The sequence below is a fragment of the Ambystoma mexicanum genome, chromosome 10 (genome assembly GCF_040938575.1).
Source record: "Ambystoma mexicanum isolate Mex_15411 chromosome 10, UKY_AmexF1_1, whole genome shotgun sequence".
Classification (NCBI taxonomy): Eukaryota; Metazoa; Chordata; class Amphibia; order Caudata; family Ambystomatidae; genus Ambystoma; species Ambystoma mexicanum.
The window spans coordinates 1026730312-1026747088 of record NC_090932.1 but is presented as its reverse complement, the minus strand read 5'-3'; the positions used below and the strand labels follow the sequence as shown (position 1 = coordinate 1026747088).

General features: G+C 42.8%; 1 protein-coding gene across 1 annotated transcript in view; it reads right to left on the bottom strand.

Annotated features, from left to right (window-relative positions):
* The window catches only part of RNPEPL1 (arginyl aminopeptidase like 1), a 422807-nt gene that overhangs the window by 184001 nt on the left and 222029 nt on the right, over positions 1-16777 (bottom strand). The window contains exon 7 of the mRNA XM_069618841.1: positions 16242-16354. Coding sequence (XP_069474942.1) covers positions 16242-16354 — 113 coding nt within the window. The remainder of the gene's footprint in view (positions 1-16241; positions 16355-16777) is intronic.

The following is a 16777-nucleotide window of genomic DNA, read 5'->3' as shown; positions in this document are numbered from 1 at the left end:
GCTTTTGTGGTCGCAGAGCACTAAGGCTCATCATAAAAGGAAGATGTGAACTGTAGGTAAGTACACTGAACCCAGTTAGTAAAGTAGTCCAAAGAAACACTAACACCTATAAAGTTATATTAAAATATATGATAATTATATTTACAAAAGAAATGTCTTAAAATACTTAGCTCGCTTAACCAACACACATAGGATTTCTTAGAAATACTTTTCAAAGGCCACTGCTTAGTTGGCATTTGCTCAAGGTACAATTGTTACTGAGTTTGACACTAATGACAGTTCTACCATATTATCGGTACGACCGTACAATTGCGGAAAGATATACGGTAATTGTATTTAGTTAGCAAAACCACATAAGATAAAGTCTTTAAGGAAGGAAAAAGGTTGGTTAGTCATACATTAGCAGAACTATTCTAGAGGAGGCTTTTTGAAGCAAACTAAAGCTTTTAAAGACCGATCCCCAACTCTATGCAAAAGTCAGTTCGTATAGGGCTCAAAGGCTAACGAAGCAGCAGAACAGCAAATGTTCCTATGGATACTACCTGTCTCTAGGATAAGTTTGTTGAAAGAATTAACACAATGTTGGAGACCCTGTTAAAGGACTTGCAAAAGCGACACGAGCCGACATCTTGGGTAAGAGTTACACCTCTTTGTACACTCCCAACACTTTGGATGGACTTCTTGGTTTAAGGAAAGCAATAACATTTCACCCCAAAATACCTTCGGTTACAAGAAATGTTCGTGGCCAGATTCTCCTCTGTGTAGCAGAGACGGACCCCATCTACAGATTCCTCGGTCTAGTGACAAGAGGACAGTCCGACAGGGAAGTCTCAGCAGCAGTCTGGAGAGAGAGAGAGGACCCGGGAAACAGATTTCTTCAGCTTCTTTGGTCAGTCTGCAGTTTTGGGGCCTTTTTCTCAGCACCAACAAAGGACAGTACTCGGCTGGTCAATCTTCTTTCATTCCTGGAGTACTGCACTCAGGTGAGGGGGCTTCGAAGAGTCAGATAGTGTCTCCGGAGGTTCACAGAGAGCTCAAAGACTTGGACGGATTCAGCCTTTCAAAAATGATGCACTACAATTGGGTCGTAGGTCTCCCGGTATTCACAGTCCGCAGCTCTGGAGTGGAACAGCACCTTGGGAGATGGCTCAGATTGTAGTTTGTCTCAGGGCTGATTGGTCCCACCAGCCAAAAGGGAAGGAGTCCTCCTCTAAGGAGTTCCTCGGTCCAATAGAAAACTGGGTCAGTACAGCAGTGGTCGCTTCACAGTGTTGCAAAGGGTCTGCAGGCGTCTCGGTTCATCTTCTTCTTTGGTTACTTTAAGATCCAGTGGTCGACTTCCCTTTCACCTCAGGAACCTCACCTTTATTTCAGTTTCACCACACACTCCTCTGCAATCTCGCTCAGCAGTTTACAGAAAGGGGCAGGTTGCTGTCCAGTCTGGCCAGCCAGCCACCCAGTGGGCATTGGTTCCATTCAGGCAGACAAAGGGCAGGGGAGTGAAAAACACCTCCCCTACTTACTGCCTGCCCAGATACACTGGAGCCTAGGGGGGTGGGGGGGACAAGGCAAAACACACACAGACCTCCCCCTCCCAGAATGGTAGAAGAAGGGCTAACAAAGAACAACCATGCTAGAAATTGCGAAAAAAGAAAGGAGCCACCATGTTAGAACTTGGTGACCCTACAGTGCTCAACCAAGATAGAATATAGTCTGCGGTAAAAAATAGCACAACAGTTGGTAGAACACGTCAACTGCCACCAGCCATAACTCGAGGGTGGTCTATGTGACTGAAAACTCACAGGAGCAGATAGAAGGGGTGTGGGGAGAATTCTCATTTATGTACCAATTCCCTTCAACCTTAGAGACCCCCAGATCTTTTGCTGGACTTTAGGACTTTTTCATTTGGAGTGAGAGACCGTTTTCTCACTCGCTCATGTGTTTTCACTCTTTTTCGAGACTGAAACTCCATAGGCATCTACTTTTTGTATGGTGACACAGCACCTTCAGTGCAGTGTCAGAGAAATACTTTCGATTTCTCTTAAGGTTTAAAAAAAAACATGGTCTTGTGTGAACTACTGTTCCCAAGATTAGTAAAGTGAAATTGACTTTGCTTACCTTTTCTCTTTGTAGGTCCAGCACACCCCATTTTATGTGGAGTGCTGGGGGTTACCTAGTGGCCTCTTATCCTACATTCACATGTAAAACAAATCATCACTACTTTAAATGGCTGGTGGCAGTAGTTTAATTTTTCTACCATTGTGCCTTTCTACCGCAGGCTGAAACCTCGGCTGCAGTACAGCACCCATGGGTGACAACTTTTGCTCCAGAGATGAAGCCCCGGGTCAAACGGGAACTCAACCCCCAGTCTCCTAAGAGACTGGTCTTTTATTTTTTTTTATTATTTGTATATGGTTTTATTAAACCTTTACAAAAAAGTATAAAAGAAAAGATTTTTTTTTACAATGCATAGAAATACTTCATACGCAATAAAATATACAACAAAGCAATATAATATCAATCATATGACATATAGCAATCGTCATATAAGGTTAACATAGGGTTAGAAAAATGACAACTAATATCAAAAATGGCCTGTGTATATACATCAAGGAATTCATCTGGACTACTCCAATTGAAGGTTACATATAAAGCCAGACAGTGCCAATCCCTCAAGCGTACTTTGAATACATAGGCAACGTTGCCATACCAACTCAGTAGGTAAACCCAAATACAAAACCTTCAATGCACCCAAACAAGAATATCTAAGGGTATTAAGTTGCGTACAAAACAAAATAAGGTGTTCAGCCGTTTCGGGAACTGACTGAAATAATCTACAAAGGCTATCTTCCACCGTAGTTTGTTTCCAACACAATCTAGTGTCTAATGCGCAATCTTAATATATGTCAATGCTTTCGATTAGGAAAAATAGTAAGCATTGGAGAAAGAGACCCTCTTTTCTTGTATTCATGTGCTAGATGGAACATAGATTTGTATGAGTGAAAGCAATCAATTGTAAGACACCAATCATAGTCCTGCAATTTCTTTAGTTTTCATTGGATTAGTTAACTGTTCTAAATCAGAGCCAATGTTACAAAGAATTGTTTCACACGAGTTGCAGAAATTAGTTAGGAAACCAGAACATTCAATATTGTTTCCTACAAGTTCATATAGAGTATTAGTAATGGTACCTTGAATTTGGCATAGAGCGCAAGCATCCTCCAATGCACCCGAGATTTTAAAGATACATAGCCTAGTTCCTATCGGATTGCAGCCAAAGGGACTGCATTTGGTAAGAGAAGAACAAGTCTCCAAATGGCACCTTCGATCACATCGAGTTTAGCAATGGTAGAGTCTGTACAGAGCTCCAACCCATATGTCAGTTTAGGGGCAATTTTCCCTTCAAAGAAGAGGGCTGGTTTGATGGAGAACCGGCCATATTTACGGTTGATTTTAAGAATTTGGTTTTCCAATGCCTTAGCTTAATACAGAAGCCTATTTATCTGCCCTCCCGAGCCCCTGCTAGCCCCAACATAATAGCCAAGATAAATAAAGCTATTAGAAGTGGTTACCCTTACTCCCAACCCCCAAATTCCAGGAATTGTTTTTCCTATGAACGCCTTTGGATAAGGTAAGGATTTTAGTTTTGGCAGGGTTGATGGTCAAACCATTTATCTTGGCGTAGTTGGCAAAGACATCTAAAAGACGCTGGAGCCCCACCTTGGTTAAATCAAACAACAGGAAGTCGTCCGCGTAGGCCAACCATATAATCTTCACTGAGCCAAGTCTTGGTGCTAGTAGACCCTACTTAGCTAAATGTTCAGCTGCGTCAGAAACGTACTGATTGAACACCCATGGGGCTAGGACACACCCCCGTCTGACCCCACAGAATGTATGAACAACAGCTGACATATCTCCCTTTTGGTCTAAGCGTAATCTTACACCAGAGTTGTTGTAAATCCACTCCAAGAGACTCAGTAGTCCCCTTGGTAGACCCCAGGATGCTAGCTTGCGCCACAGCCTATCTCGGTCAACGCAGTCAAAGGCCGCCGAGAGGTCCACAGAGGACGAATGCACTTGACCACAATTCCATTAATATTTGTAGAATTACATTTACGAAAACTGGTTTGGAACGGGCTCAAAGGGTGAGTTTTTTCCCCAATCCTTGAGATGTGAAAGTAGTAGGGCAGAGAAGATTTTGCAATCTGCGTCTATCAGCGCAACAGGCCAATCATTTTTTGGGTTGGACCTGCTGCCACATTTAAAAATCGGGACAATGTTTGCAAATGACCATGAGTTTGGGCAGACTCATGATTGAAGGATGCCTCTGAACTCAAGGCATAAAAGATTGGCCCATAGGTTCAAATCGGCCTTGAATGTATTGTTAAACCATTCGGGCCTGGTGCTCTTGATCTTTTGCACTTTTTAATTAGATCCAAAATAGTATCGATCTCAATGGGAGGTTCCCATTTAGAGAAGGGACCTATGGGTATCCAATTCACAAAATTAGTGTCGCCCTGCGATAGTTTAAGGGCAAATCTGTTAGCATAAAAATCCAGCCAACCTTGTTCCAAAATCGGATTTAATAAGGCAATAGCCGGGTTAGTGTCTTGTCCATTAACAAAGGTCCAGAATGTGCCCACACTGGCCTACATAAGCACCTGGAGCATTAATTCCGAGTCCAGTTGCAAAATCTGATGTTTAATAGATATGCAAAAAATGTTATATCCTTGTTTGATCTTTCTAATGAGGTCCGATCTTGTGAGCCTATCGAGATTCGATAATCTGAGTCTAAGGGCTTTAGTCACATTAGATTTTGCCAATGCTAGATCTGGATTAAAACAGTGGGTATGCCTATTAACAGGGGCTGAGTGTGCGGATCGTTTCCCAGTTCGTCTACCGCTGCACTTACAAGGGATATGACAGTCGTAGTGTTAAAAGTTGCCATTTTCCAGTCATATGTAGTCTGGTTTCGACGTAAGTAGTTTATTATAGTGACGTCTTCATCAGGAGTAAACAGTTTACATTCTTCACACACACATAGGAAGGCTGTTCATGTCTCCCTTTCATTTGTAGCTGGGTCCACTTATGTGAAATAATTAACAGCGTCCCAGGAATCGTTCCTGCACACAAGATTGCTGAGCGCCAGAATTGCTCAAACCTGGGTTCTTGTGCAAAGTTACATATATTTTTATTTACAAGCAGAAAATGCTACTTTGAGGAGCAATGTTGCCATCACTTTGAGGTTATATTGTATACCCATTGGTGGTTAGTATGAGTGGATTGTTGGATGGATGTACGTGGATGAATGCTTGGACGATTGAATAGAATGAATTTTACCATTTAGATGTGCTCTTTTTAATACTAAGTTGTTTCCTGCTATGTAAATTGTTTTTTTACAAGTACAGATTAAATCATGATTTGTTTCATACATTAAAATTGTATCAGGTTCAATAAAAATCCTTGATACCAAACCTTTGAATTATATCCTTTGGATGCCTTTCTGCGATCAATATTTTTAGGAGACCAACGGACAGCGGAACCAGATGAATTGGGTGTAGAGCCCTGTTCCATGCATGCACGGTGCATGTGACTGGGTTAAATTTGAAATTATCTGCTACCTTCCTGGATACCAGAATCCCCTGAATGGCATGCAGCTGCACTAAATATTTTTCAATACGGGCCTGAGGGCACAGTGGCGAGCCTGCCGTCCAGAATGAAACAAAGTTTAATTGGGCTGCAATGAAATACAGCTCCATGACGGGTGCTCCTCTGCCCCCACCCCCTGGTACTACAGGAGAACTAGGTCTTCCACCCAATCCTAGGGGGCTTGGGGTGCCATGCAAACCTAACCAGCAACAACCTCAAATTACTAAAGAAGGATACTCCAGGCCACCCCGGGATGTTCTGAAACATGCACAATACCTGGGGACTACCGACATTTTAGCAACAGCGTCCCTCCCAAACACGACAAGGGTAGCGTGCACCATCTAACAACCTTCTTCCTCAGGGCATACAGGTATGCCAGATGATTCTCTGCCAGGAGAGACCGGGAATCTCTACTAACCCTCACACCCAGATATTTGACGGAAGCCTGTTGCCATCTAATACCTTCCAGGTCCCCTGGTTTCTCCGTTACCGCCAAACTCAGCTGTTAAGACGGATTTCTGAACTCTGTCCTGGTGGCGCAGAAGTTCAGAAGGCCAACCTAATTACTTGGAACAGGGTAACCTCTGAACGAGCCAGACCAATCAAGGTAGCGATCGCGGCGGTCAAGACTAGGTCTCAAGAGGGGTGAGGGTGACTGAAAGCCCGCAATGAGCACACAAAGCAAGATCACTTACAAACTACTCCAAACAGTTGTTGTATTAAAAATATATACACATTTATTTCAAGGCCTTTAAAACAATGACCGTAGCGAGAAAATCACAATATAACGATAGTAAACCAACACATACCATATCAACACAATATATATACAAATACAACAAGTCTCAAGCGTTATATGCATGAAATGTGTAGTCCACCTAAAAGGGAGGTAAAACAGGCAGTGCGCAATAATGCTTAGACCCAGTTCGCCTTCAGAGGCACCTAACTAGATGGAAGTCCGAGCCCTGCGAAGAGTGGAGCCTTGTGCTCAAAAGTACCTGCACGCGCTGGTGCCAACGGGCAAAAGGAGAAGCTCTTCGAGGGGAATCAGGCAGTTCAGTTTAGTGCACAAAAGAAGAACAAGTTCCGCGACTCAAGCGCAGCCTCCACAGTGGGCAGAAGCAGAGCGCGAGTACGGAAAAGGGTGCTGTTTGACACAGCGGGGAAAAGCAATGGGCTCCTGCAGGAGGGCGACCAGATCCTAGCTATGCTACTCACCGGTCCCCGATGCAAGCAGACCCAGGCTTCTCCGCGTCCGTTTCAGTAGCTGGTAGGTTCAGAAGAGCAGGGAACGCCTTGTCGTCGTGTTGAGTAAAAAGACGTCCCAATCGAAGAAACCCGCACAGTTTGTTAACACAGCAGGGCAACGGAGCGGCCGTGTGTATCTGAGCCAAATGTACACTACTCACTTCAGACCTGGGAACGCCAAGTGTACGAAGCGTGTGAGAGTGACAAGGACTCGAAATACTACACAACCTGGCGGCGGTTACAGAGCAAGACTCCCGTGTAAGCTGGTCAGTCAGCTGGATGGCCCAGAGACGCTTCCGAAGGCTTACTGGCAGGAGATGGTGAAGATGCCGAGAATAGCTGTTCCCGCTATTCCAAGGGTCGAAGTACCAGTACAGGCCTTCTGGTTCGATCAAAGGTGAAAAGGGTTTCACGAGGCGACAGCAGTGCAGAGGAGAAGTCCTTCAGCGGGTCTCCAGCGATTCCTCGGTCCAGCCTCTTGGTTGCAGGATACTTGGCTCCTGTATTCCTTCGTTCGTGAGAACTCAGGAGATCGACATGGTAGTGGTGTTTCCAGCCCCCTCTTATCCACGGTTCCTTTCGCGCCAAAACGGAGGGGACCCAATGGGAGATCCGCTCATCAACACTCACACCATTCGTGGACCAATCACGGACCACGGTGGTCCCAGGCATTCACACCACCCTAGACTCTCTGGCACCCAGGATGTGTATTGGGACCAGACATCCCAGCCCACATCCTGGAGGCACACACAAGACATGTAGAAGCCCGCGAAAGCATCCGTGTTTCGCGGGAAAGTACATGCCCAAATAAGGAAGGCCCCCGGTCGGCTCGACCTGGGGAAGGTGAAGGGAGCAAGACGGTCAGCGGACAGGACAAAGGAGCCTCGTGGTCTGGCCATTTTGGGAGCCAGGCCACCATTTTGGGTTAAGCGCGGAAAACGCGCTTAGAACGCCAAAAGGAGCTCAAAACACAAGAAACGATCGCTGCCACCATTCCCGTCCCTGAATCACTTGCACCGATCAGATACAATCCTAAACGAGTATCTAGGGCCTGTAGAAGGCTAGAGACCCAAGAGAGCTGTAACTTAGCTTACAGTGCCCTCTTGTGTCATGTTGCACGAAAGCCGCAACATGATAAAAGAAACTACGGGAAACAGCGTTCCCCGGTACTGACTGTCTTAAGGGCATGTCAGTTTCCCCGTAAGAAAGGAGCGAAAGCCCAGAGGAGTGCGGCAGAAGGCTGCACTTCTCTGGCAAAGTCAAGAACAAGGTGAAAAACAACAGCAAAAAGTTTAGGGGTTGCCACATGGAAGGAAAATTACCTACAATTACGAAATCTTTCCTAACATCAGCCACTTCTTGTGCCAAATGGTGCAAGTTCTTCCTGGGGGAGTATCGTGTCATCAAGATATAGAGTTATCAATTCCCTCGTACCCCCCCCCCCGCGACAACCCGCGATGTATATGAAACATCCACAATCTGGATGCCAGTGGCTTGATAGCTAGGACAAAGATGAGCGGAGAAAGTGGGCAGCCCTGCCTTGTACCCCTACCCAGATCAAACAACTCAGAGCTTCCCAAACAAACCTATTCTCACTGACGCACCAGAATATAGTAGCTTCACCGCTGAAAGTATGTCAGCACCCTTAACACCTCAACGAAGAACCCCATTCAACAGTCCTTTCCATATCCACAAGAGCTGCGACAGCGTATACTTTTTGGTCAATCTGGGCCAGTATGGAGAAGAATCTATGAAGGTTTAACGCCGCTGACCTCCCAGGAACCACCACCACCAACCCCAAACGCCCCCACCCACCCACACTGCCCAAACCCCCCCATAGCAGCGGCAAAGCCCCCCTCCCCCTCCACCACCCAACCCCAAACTTTAACTGATGGACAACTGCCCGGAGGTGCCGGACACAATGACCTAGTCTGCACAAACCTCATCCGATCCACCAAGTGAAGGGAGAGGACCTATTCTAACATGCTCAGCAAATGTCCAATTTCGTTACAGTAATTGTTTCAAACCACAGAAGAACACGCTCCCGGGAGGGTCAGAGTACTCAGCCTTCACGCAAGGGGCACAAGACACAGCAGATAGAGGATCCAGTTCTGGGACCTCCCCGGAAACTTATAGGGCGTTGGCAAAGATTCTGCAAATGCAACAACTTCAGCTGGTCTTGTGAAAAAACGCTCTTGTTGTGCACAACTCTGTTTCGATGGGTACAACATCATGTAGCAGACATGTTGCCATCAGAAAAGAGAGCCTAGCTTTTTGAACAGACCGGGTAAAGTTTTGAAAAAAGGCTATTCTAGCTCCCTTGTATTTAATGTCCACCAGCTCACAGGCCTTGCCTAAAATGGTGCCTCGGTCACTGTAGTTAAGCACTTTCATAATGACCGGGCGAGGGCTCTGACCTGGTCTCGGCACCTGACCTGATATTCGGTAGGCTCTCTCCACTATGAACTGGGAGGAAAGCATGGGAATTTGCAAAAACACCTTAAAGGATTCCACGAATTCCTCCATGTTGTGCAAAGACACCGTCTCCAGGAATTCCCCTCATGCGGACATTATTACGTCTAGCGCGCATCGCCAGGTCTTCATTTGTGTCACATATTTCTTTCATTTCCATAAGGAGGCCCTGAAGTATTTCAGACAATTCAGTGCTGTGTCCTCAAGCACCATCACAACCAATGCATCTCTAACAGGCTGAGGCGCCCATTGCCAACACCTCATGGCTCAAGGGACATGGTAATTTTCACTAAAGATCCAGCACATAAATGTATTAGAACTTCTAGCTGTCCATATGGCACTACACGCTTTTCAAGGACCTCCAAGTAGGAAAACAATCTGATTTCAAAAGATTGTACAACAGCCATGTTTTACAACAAACAGGGCAGAACACACTTCACTAAGTTGTCCAAACTCTCAAAACATTTAGGGAATGTGTCTTCAAAGGTCAATATGCCACCAAGATCAACATGTTCCAGGGAACACAACTGTCTGGCAGATGGATTAAGCAAAACAAAATCGCTATAGCACGAGTTGGATCTGAACACAAACTTACCTCCAACACATTTTTACTCAATGGGGCCAACCAGCAATACACCTTTTTGCAACAGCAGAAAAGACAAAATGCCTAAGTGACGCCTCCAGGTGCACGCACAGTCCTCCTGTGGAATACACTATTTATCAATAGGTCAGGGATATTTGCTTTTAATAAAATGTAAGTGCTCTCACAATTCCAATAAAATGGTCCAGTGGCTAGCACATAGGTGAACATATTCATGAATGAAGTTATGTTTCAGCTTAAAGTAGGGTCCACTGATTCCGATTCCAAACCATATGTACATGAATTTGGCACAAATCACAACTTTACTTTTTTTTTAATTAAAATCTTTTGTTTGATTTTACAAACTTTTCATTTATGATACTCTCTCAAATTCACATATTTTTACATTTCATGTGTTTCAGTCCATTAAGTCTCTTTTGTGATCTCGATCCAGAATGTAATTATTGTAATAATAAGCCACTGGTCAGTTCCTTGAAGTAACTTAGCCCATCTTTCTTCAGTCGTCATCACTTTTTTCAAGATTTTGTAAAAATCTCTGTAGAGATCTCTTTTCTTTCAACGCAGGACACACCATGATCAGATGAAATAAAGTTTCTATTGTTTGGTCTTCTTTACAAAATCTACAACCGGGGATGTGATGTCTGTTTTGTCTATCATCGCTAGATACTCTCGGGTTGGTAATATGTTCAGCCGGAAACGTAGAAACAAATGACGAATCATTCTGTCTGGAAATTGAATTAGATAATGGGGTAGTTCGTTAAGAGCTCTTACCTCATTATCACATTTAAGGTAGCGTTTATATGTTTGGATCTCTAATGTTTTTATCCAATCATTGGTTTTTAATTTTCGTTTTGCCTGCTGAGGTCTCTTGATCAACATATTATCCGATATTTCTTCTAGTTACATTTTTCTTTTTATGTTTGTGGTCCATGTCGAAAGAGCTGAGGTTTGCAGAGCTTGTTCTTTTTCTTTTAATATTTCCAGTGACTGAATCTTGTCATCCGAGATTATCTTTCTATACAGATTCATCTGCTTCCATGTAACTATATATTGATTGACTAATCCCAGTTCAAATCGGATCCTTGCTATTGGGAATGATTTTGGGAGGGCTAGTGTCTTCCGCCAGTATAGCCCTTCAAAGTAAGGCCAATTAATAACTTTCTGATCTACTAAAGTTTCGCTGGCGTAAGTTATTATCGGAACTACTTTTTGGTTATATAACAGGGTGGCAGCCTTTGCTGAATATGTGCCGTATTTCAGGTGAAAGAACCTCCCTTGTCTTGCAAGGGATCTAGCCTTGCCCTCAATGTGATTGATCAATTCCTCAAAAAACGAAAAAGAATGGTGCAAAGCACCCAAGTATTTTATTGTCTTTGTTGTGGTTATTTCTTGGCTTTCTAGCAGAATTTTTATGGGCTGTTGGATTTTCCGGTTCTGCATAAAAAGTTTCATTACCTTTGTTTTGCATGTGTTAATTTGGAGATCGTTTTCGCGCATGTACCCTTGTGCTCGGTCCAGGGTTTCTTGTAAGCCTTATCAAGTATGATGATATCGTCAGCATATATTAGTGTTTGGATTGATTCACTATTAATCTTCGGTAGATTTGCTTTTGGATTTTGGATTTGTTCCTCAAAATCGTTGGTGTATAAGTCATATAAACAAGCGGCTAGAGGGCATCCTTGTTTCAACCCATTCCAAGTCGGAATGGATTCTGTGACCTTACCATCATTTGTTAGGCGAACTCGGACAGATGCATTTGAGTACAATTGAATCATTGGATTTAGAATGCAAGAAGGGCAACCCCATGATGTTAGTTTTGCCCAGAGTTTATGCCTGTTTACGGAGTCAAACGCCATTTTCAGGTCTATGAAAAGGGCATAGACTTGTTTTTTTCTTATGATTGCTTCTGTTTTTACCATATTCAGTAGCAATAGGTTTACATTGGTTCCAATCTTGGTAACAAACCCGGCTTGTCTTTTCGCTTGCCTTTCGTTGTTTGCTGCCCAGTTATTAAGTTGTTTTTGTAGATGGCTTGCAAAAAGTTTTCCCAGCGGATCCAATAGTATATTGGTCTGTAGTTATTACTCAGATTCTTTCGGTCACCTGCCTTGTAGATTGGAATTAGAATAGCGACTGTCCAGGTTAAAGAGATCTCCTTTCTTTTCTCTATGAGAAGTAGCAGCTGAACAAGGAATTTTGCCCATTCTTCTGGTTTTGCTTTAAGGATAGCATTTGACAGCCCGTCAGGCCCTGGCACTCGATGGATTTAGGGCTTTGATTTTGGTTGTTATGTCGTCGACTTCCCAATTGAAATTCCAAGTACAGTTATCGTTGTCTCTATTTTCCGGCAAATTCAGCGATTTGATGTTATATACATCCAAGAAATGCTTGACCCATATGTGAGATTCCACTTCTTGTATCAATGTTTGTTGTTTTGAACTGTCATTCATCATTGACCACAAGTTTCTCATGTCTCTTTTGTAAGGCCCTCAAAATCGCTTCAGCGTCAGTTTGTTTCATCATTGCCTTGTTTGTCTTTAGGAAATTGGAATATTTGTTTTTCTTTTTTTATTTGGTTTTCAAAATCAGGTTCTTTTTTTTTCAATTGCCGCAGTCTCTTTTGATGGTCTTGTTTCTTTTTCTTAATTTCTAGATTATATTGATGGCCACAAGAAGAATTAGCTTTGGTCGTAGATTTAGCTTGAATGTGTTTGTATTTTTCCAGAATCCATCCATAATTCAACTTTACCTGGTCTTTCAGTGGGGCCTCTTGAAAAGTAGAAAGCAGTTCAGATACTTGATGGCTTCGGATTCTTAGCTTATTCAGCCCATTCAATACTTCAAGTTCTGATAAATTTATATGATCCACGATAGTTTTTGGAGCAATCCAGGAAATTGAAATTTGGTGGTGGTCGCTAGCACAATGTGGTATATTATTGGTTTCAATTATTAGTTTCTGCAAGGTTTCAGAGGCAAATATATAGTTGATGATGGAGGTGGAGGTTTCACCTGTCCAGGTCGGGAATGGTAATCCTTTCACGTTGGTTGGTTGGTCAGTTAGAGTGATATTACGAATTCTCATTTCCTTCAACCATTTACATGCACGAGCCGACATTTCTTGCGGTGTGCGTTTGTGGCCTTCTTTATTGAATAGATGGATGTTAAAATCACCTATTATGATAAATTCATTACCGCTGTTAGAAAGCGCGATGGAATCAATTTCCTCACAAATAGCGTCAATTCATTTGTTGTCGCTAATCGCAGTAGGGTTCCAATAAATGTTAAAGATTGAAATACACCAATTATCTAAACACTGTCGCACTGATGCCATTATGTGCTGGATTGTAGGCTGGCATGCGAATAGTAATGTATTTTGCCCAAGGATTGATGTTCTTTCTTGCTATTATTGACCACGTAGCGTTGATTTTCATTGCCGGTCTGCCTTTATTTGAAGATATTGGAGGATTCAGCCAGTTTATGTATCCGTCACAAAGAACCTCTTCAGTCAACCAAGTTTCTTGTAGACAGATTATTTCTGATTCTGCAAGAATTGTAGATGGGTTTTCCAGAAGATGTTTGTGACCCCTTGTATTGCATGATGTTAGGGAGATTTTATTTGGGTCAGCTTCTTTGTTCTTTGATTTTTATAGATATGTTTTCCTAGGCACTTGGATGTGGTTGTCTTTTAGCTTCATGTCTTTGTTTCGGGGTACGTGTGGAATCTCTCCAATTTTTACTTCCATTTGTTTCGTTCTTTTTTGTTGTTTATATTTTGATCAAGTAATGCAATGTTCTTAGATTTCTTTTCCGCCATCCTTCTGGTTACAAAAATTTCTTCTGTTTTAAATCCGAGTTTTTCAAATTGATGGTTTGCCGCTAGAACCCGCTGCATAGTCTCTTCTGTGTAGAAATCAATGTGGGCTGCTTCCATATGGTTCTTGTCTGGGAAGAGGATTACTTCAATGTCGTCCGATCCAATTGTTTTAAGTTGAGGTATGGCTTTGAATAAGCGTAGTGTGTTGGATCCGTTTAGCATCACCGGCACTTCTGTAGTTAGTGTCAATTGAAACAATGCTATTCTATAGGCATGCGTAGAGCTCAGTGGATTCTGGAACTTAGGTCTTGTAATGGGAGGACTTCCAGCAGGCAATGGTCTGTCAGTTTTCTTTGCACTCTTTTGCCTTTCTGCAGATAACCATGTTTCATCGTTTGATACCGATGAATATGTGAGAGAAATGTTGTGCTTGTGCCGTTGTTCGTCCATTCTTTGCGTAATTATTGAGGTGCCCAAGGATGTCTCATTGCATTCATCGATAACTATCAGTGCGTCATCTTGTGAGTTTATGGAAATTGAATTGTCCTCCGACGATTCCTCACTAGTCAGAATCTCTAGTACAGGAACCTTAGTTGTTGGCAAGTTTGTTGCATAAAGGTTGATTTCTGTTATCAACTCATCCAATGGTTCGGGTAATACTCGATTAGCAATTTGCAGTGTTGGATTCGATATCTTTGATGCCACCGGAGTTGGGTTTCGCTCCTTTTGCACTATGTTCTTAGTTGCAATTCGTTGGTTACTTGGCTGTATTTTGTCGCCTAGTGATTTTTGAATAGTTTGCATTTTTCTCAGGAATACATGTGACCCCATTTCTTGATCGCTTTTTTATGAATTGGTTTATTCAAGGCATCTTGACCTCCCATTCCTCGTTTGGATAGGTCGAATATATCGAATGGTGTGCACATCAGTGGTTCGTTGGTGCCTGGGATTACCGAAAGTAAGGGATTATTTGTTTGAATCGTGAAAGGTTGCATTTCATACTGTGTTGTCTGATTGATGTTAATGCCATTGATGTAACTTTTTTCGTCAGTTTGCGTTTCTTTCGTTGTTGCTTGGAATTGCGGTGTCGTGTGTAGTTTATTTGCTTTTTCATCTATTCATTTTTTTGTTATAGTTGACACTGTTTCCATTAGATTCTGTTTGTCAATGTGATCCACTCTTGCCATGTCTGCTAGACGTGATTGCCATGTCCCGCACATTTCTGCTTCATATTTCATTCGTTCTTGTATGGCATTTGTAATTGATTCAAACTGAGTCTGTTTCGTCATAATCATCGCTAATAGTGTCGCTTGATCTTTTGTTGCGTCAACCATGGATTCCTGAATTTTCAGAAATGGAATCATTGCATTTGATAGTACTGCAACCAAGGTGTTTTGCAAGTCTAACATCGTGGTAGGCAGTCTCTGAAGATTTGAACAAATCCCTCATCGGCTCAGAGTGCGTACTTATGGATAAAAATTCAAGAGTCTCTGCTCTTTGGTTCTTTACATGGTTATCCAATTTTTCCATGGGTGTTTTTGCTGTTTGACTTTCTTTGTGTGCTATCAGCGTTGACGTGTTTATTTGATTGATTTGTGCAGTTGGACGGATTCCCTTGAAAACGTAATTTCCTTTCTCTTGGGAGTCCTTTATTGCATCTATCTCGGTGATATCAAGCGACAGGCGTGCTAACCTGATAGGTAAAGACTGCATGTTATTGTCACAGATGGAATTGGTTGGACAATATGTTGACTGCAAATGCAGTTTTGCTATCCTTGCTCTCTCTTGTAATGGAGTAAAACAGGAATCTTCGGCTCTTGTTTTTTGTAATTTCTCGCTTTGGGCTTTTCTTTGACTTGATGATACTGTAGCTGCTGTAAGATCTGCTTCTGTTAACTTCATCTTGGATGAAGTTTCAGTTGGTAATATGCATGTCGGCTCTGTAGTACTTCCAACTGTAGAATGGATGTGTTCATCCATGTTGTCAACCATAGGCACGGGTGTCTTTAGTGTTAAATCACTGATTTTATCTTTTAGCTCAGGTTTTTGAACGATATTCACTTTATTTTTAACTGATCTGGGCCTCTCCTCTATAGATGAAATAGTTGTCAGAGGGTTGGTATTTGCGTGTGATGTCAGTCTATTGTTCGAGGCTACAGATTCTTCTAGTTTCTCTTGTAGTCTTGTACGGGGTTTGGCAGTATCCATCTCATCAGCCAATCGCGCCGACTACAGCCGTAAACAGCAGTTAACAGCGCGCCCTTTCCTCCACGCGGGCTTCACCAAATCACAACTTTACACTTATAGTGCCAAGATTTTAGTCAGGTGTACCTCTGATTAATATTTACAGACAATCTCACTTGGCCTAGGGGTGCTAGTTTCAAAAACATGTAGCGCTAAATCCTAACATGCAGGGAAGGGACACAGAGAGCATGAACAGAAAAGGTGTCTACTCACACGGAGAAAAGCATCAAACTGCTGGAGATCCCCACAGAGCTGGGACAGGTAGTAGACGAAGCAGTAGCCCTTCTCGTAGGTAAACAGATTCATCAGGTTGCTGGGATTTACCCCTGTAAAAGAAGCAGATATTAAATCACTAGGCAGACAATTTAAAGGAGGAGCTATTCTGACATATGGAGAGAACACAGGTGTAATTGGAGACATATGTCCCACAACTCCCTCTCGGCCGTCCCACGCCCCCACCCCCCATTTGGCTTAGCTTCCATAGAATTGCGGAACTACATCATTGTAGTAATTTCTTTTAGATTTTCAATGACCTGAACAGGGATGGTGGCAACAAAACACTTTGCATGGAAACATTTATTTCAGATTAAATAAAATTAATGCCTAGACTCTGCTGCTAGTATCCTGCACTGTTTCAGTGCTGTGACCATTTCCCAAAGCAATAATACAGAACTAACTGACCAGGCTTAATGAAAGAATGTTGAAGTTCTATTGGGGGTACACATCAGAAACTACAGGAAACAGACAGG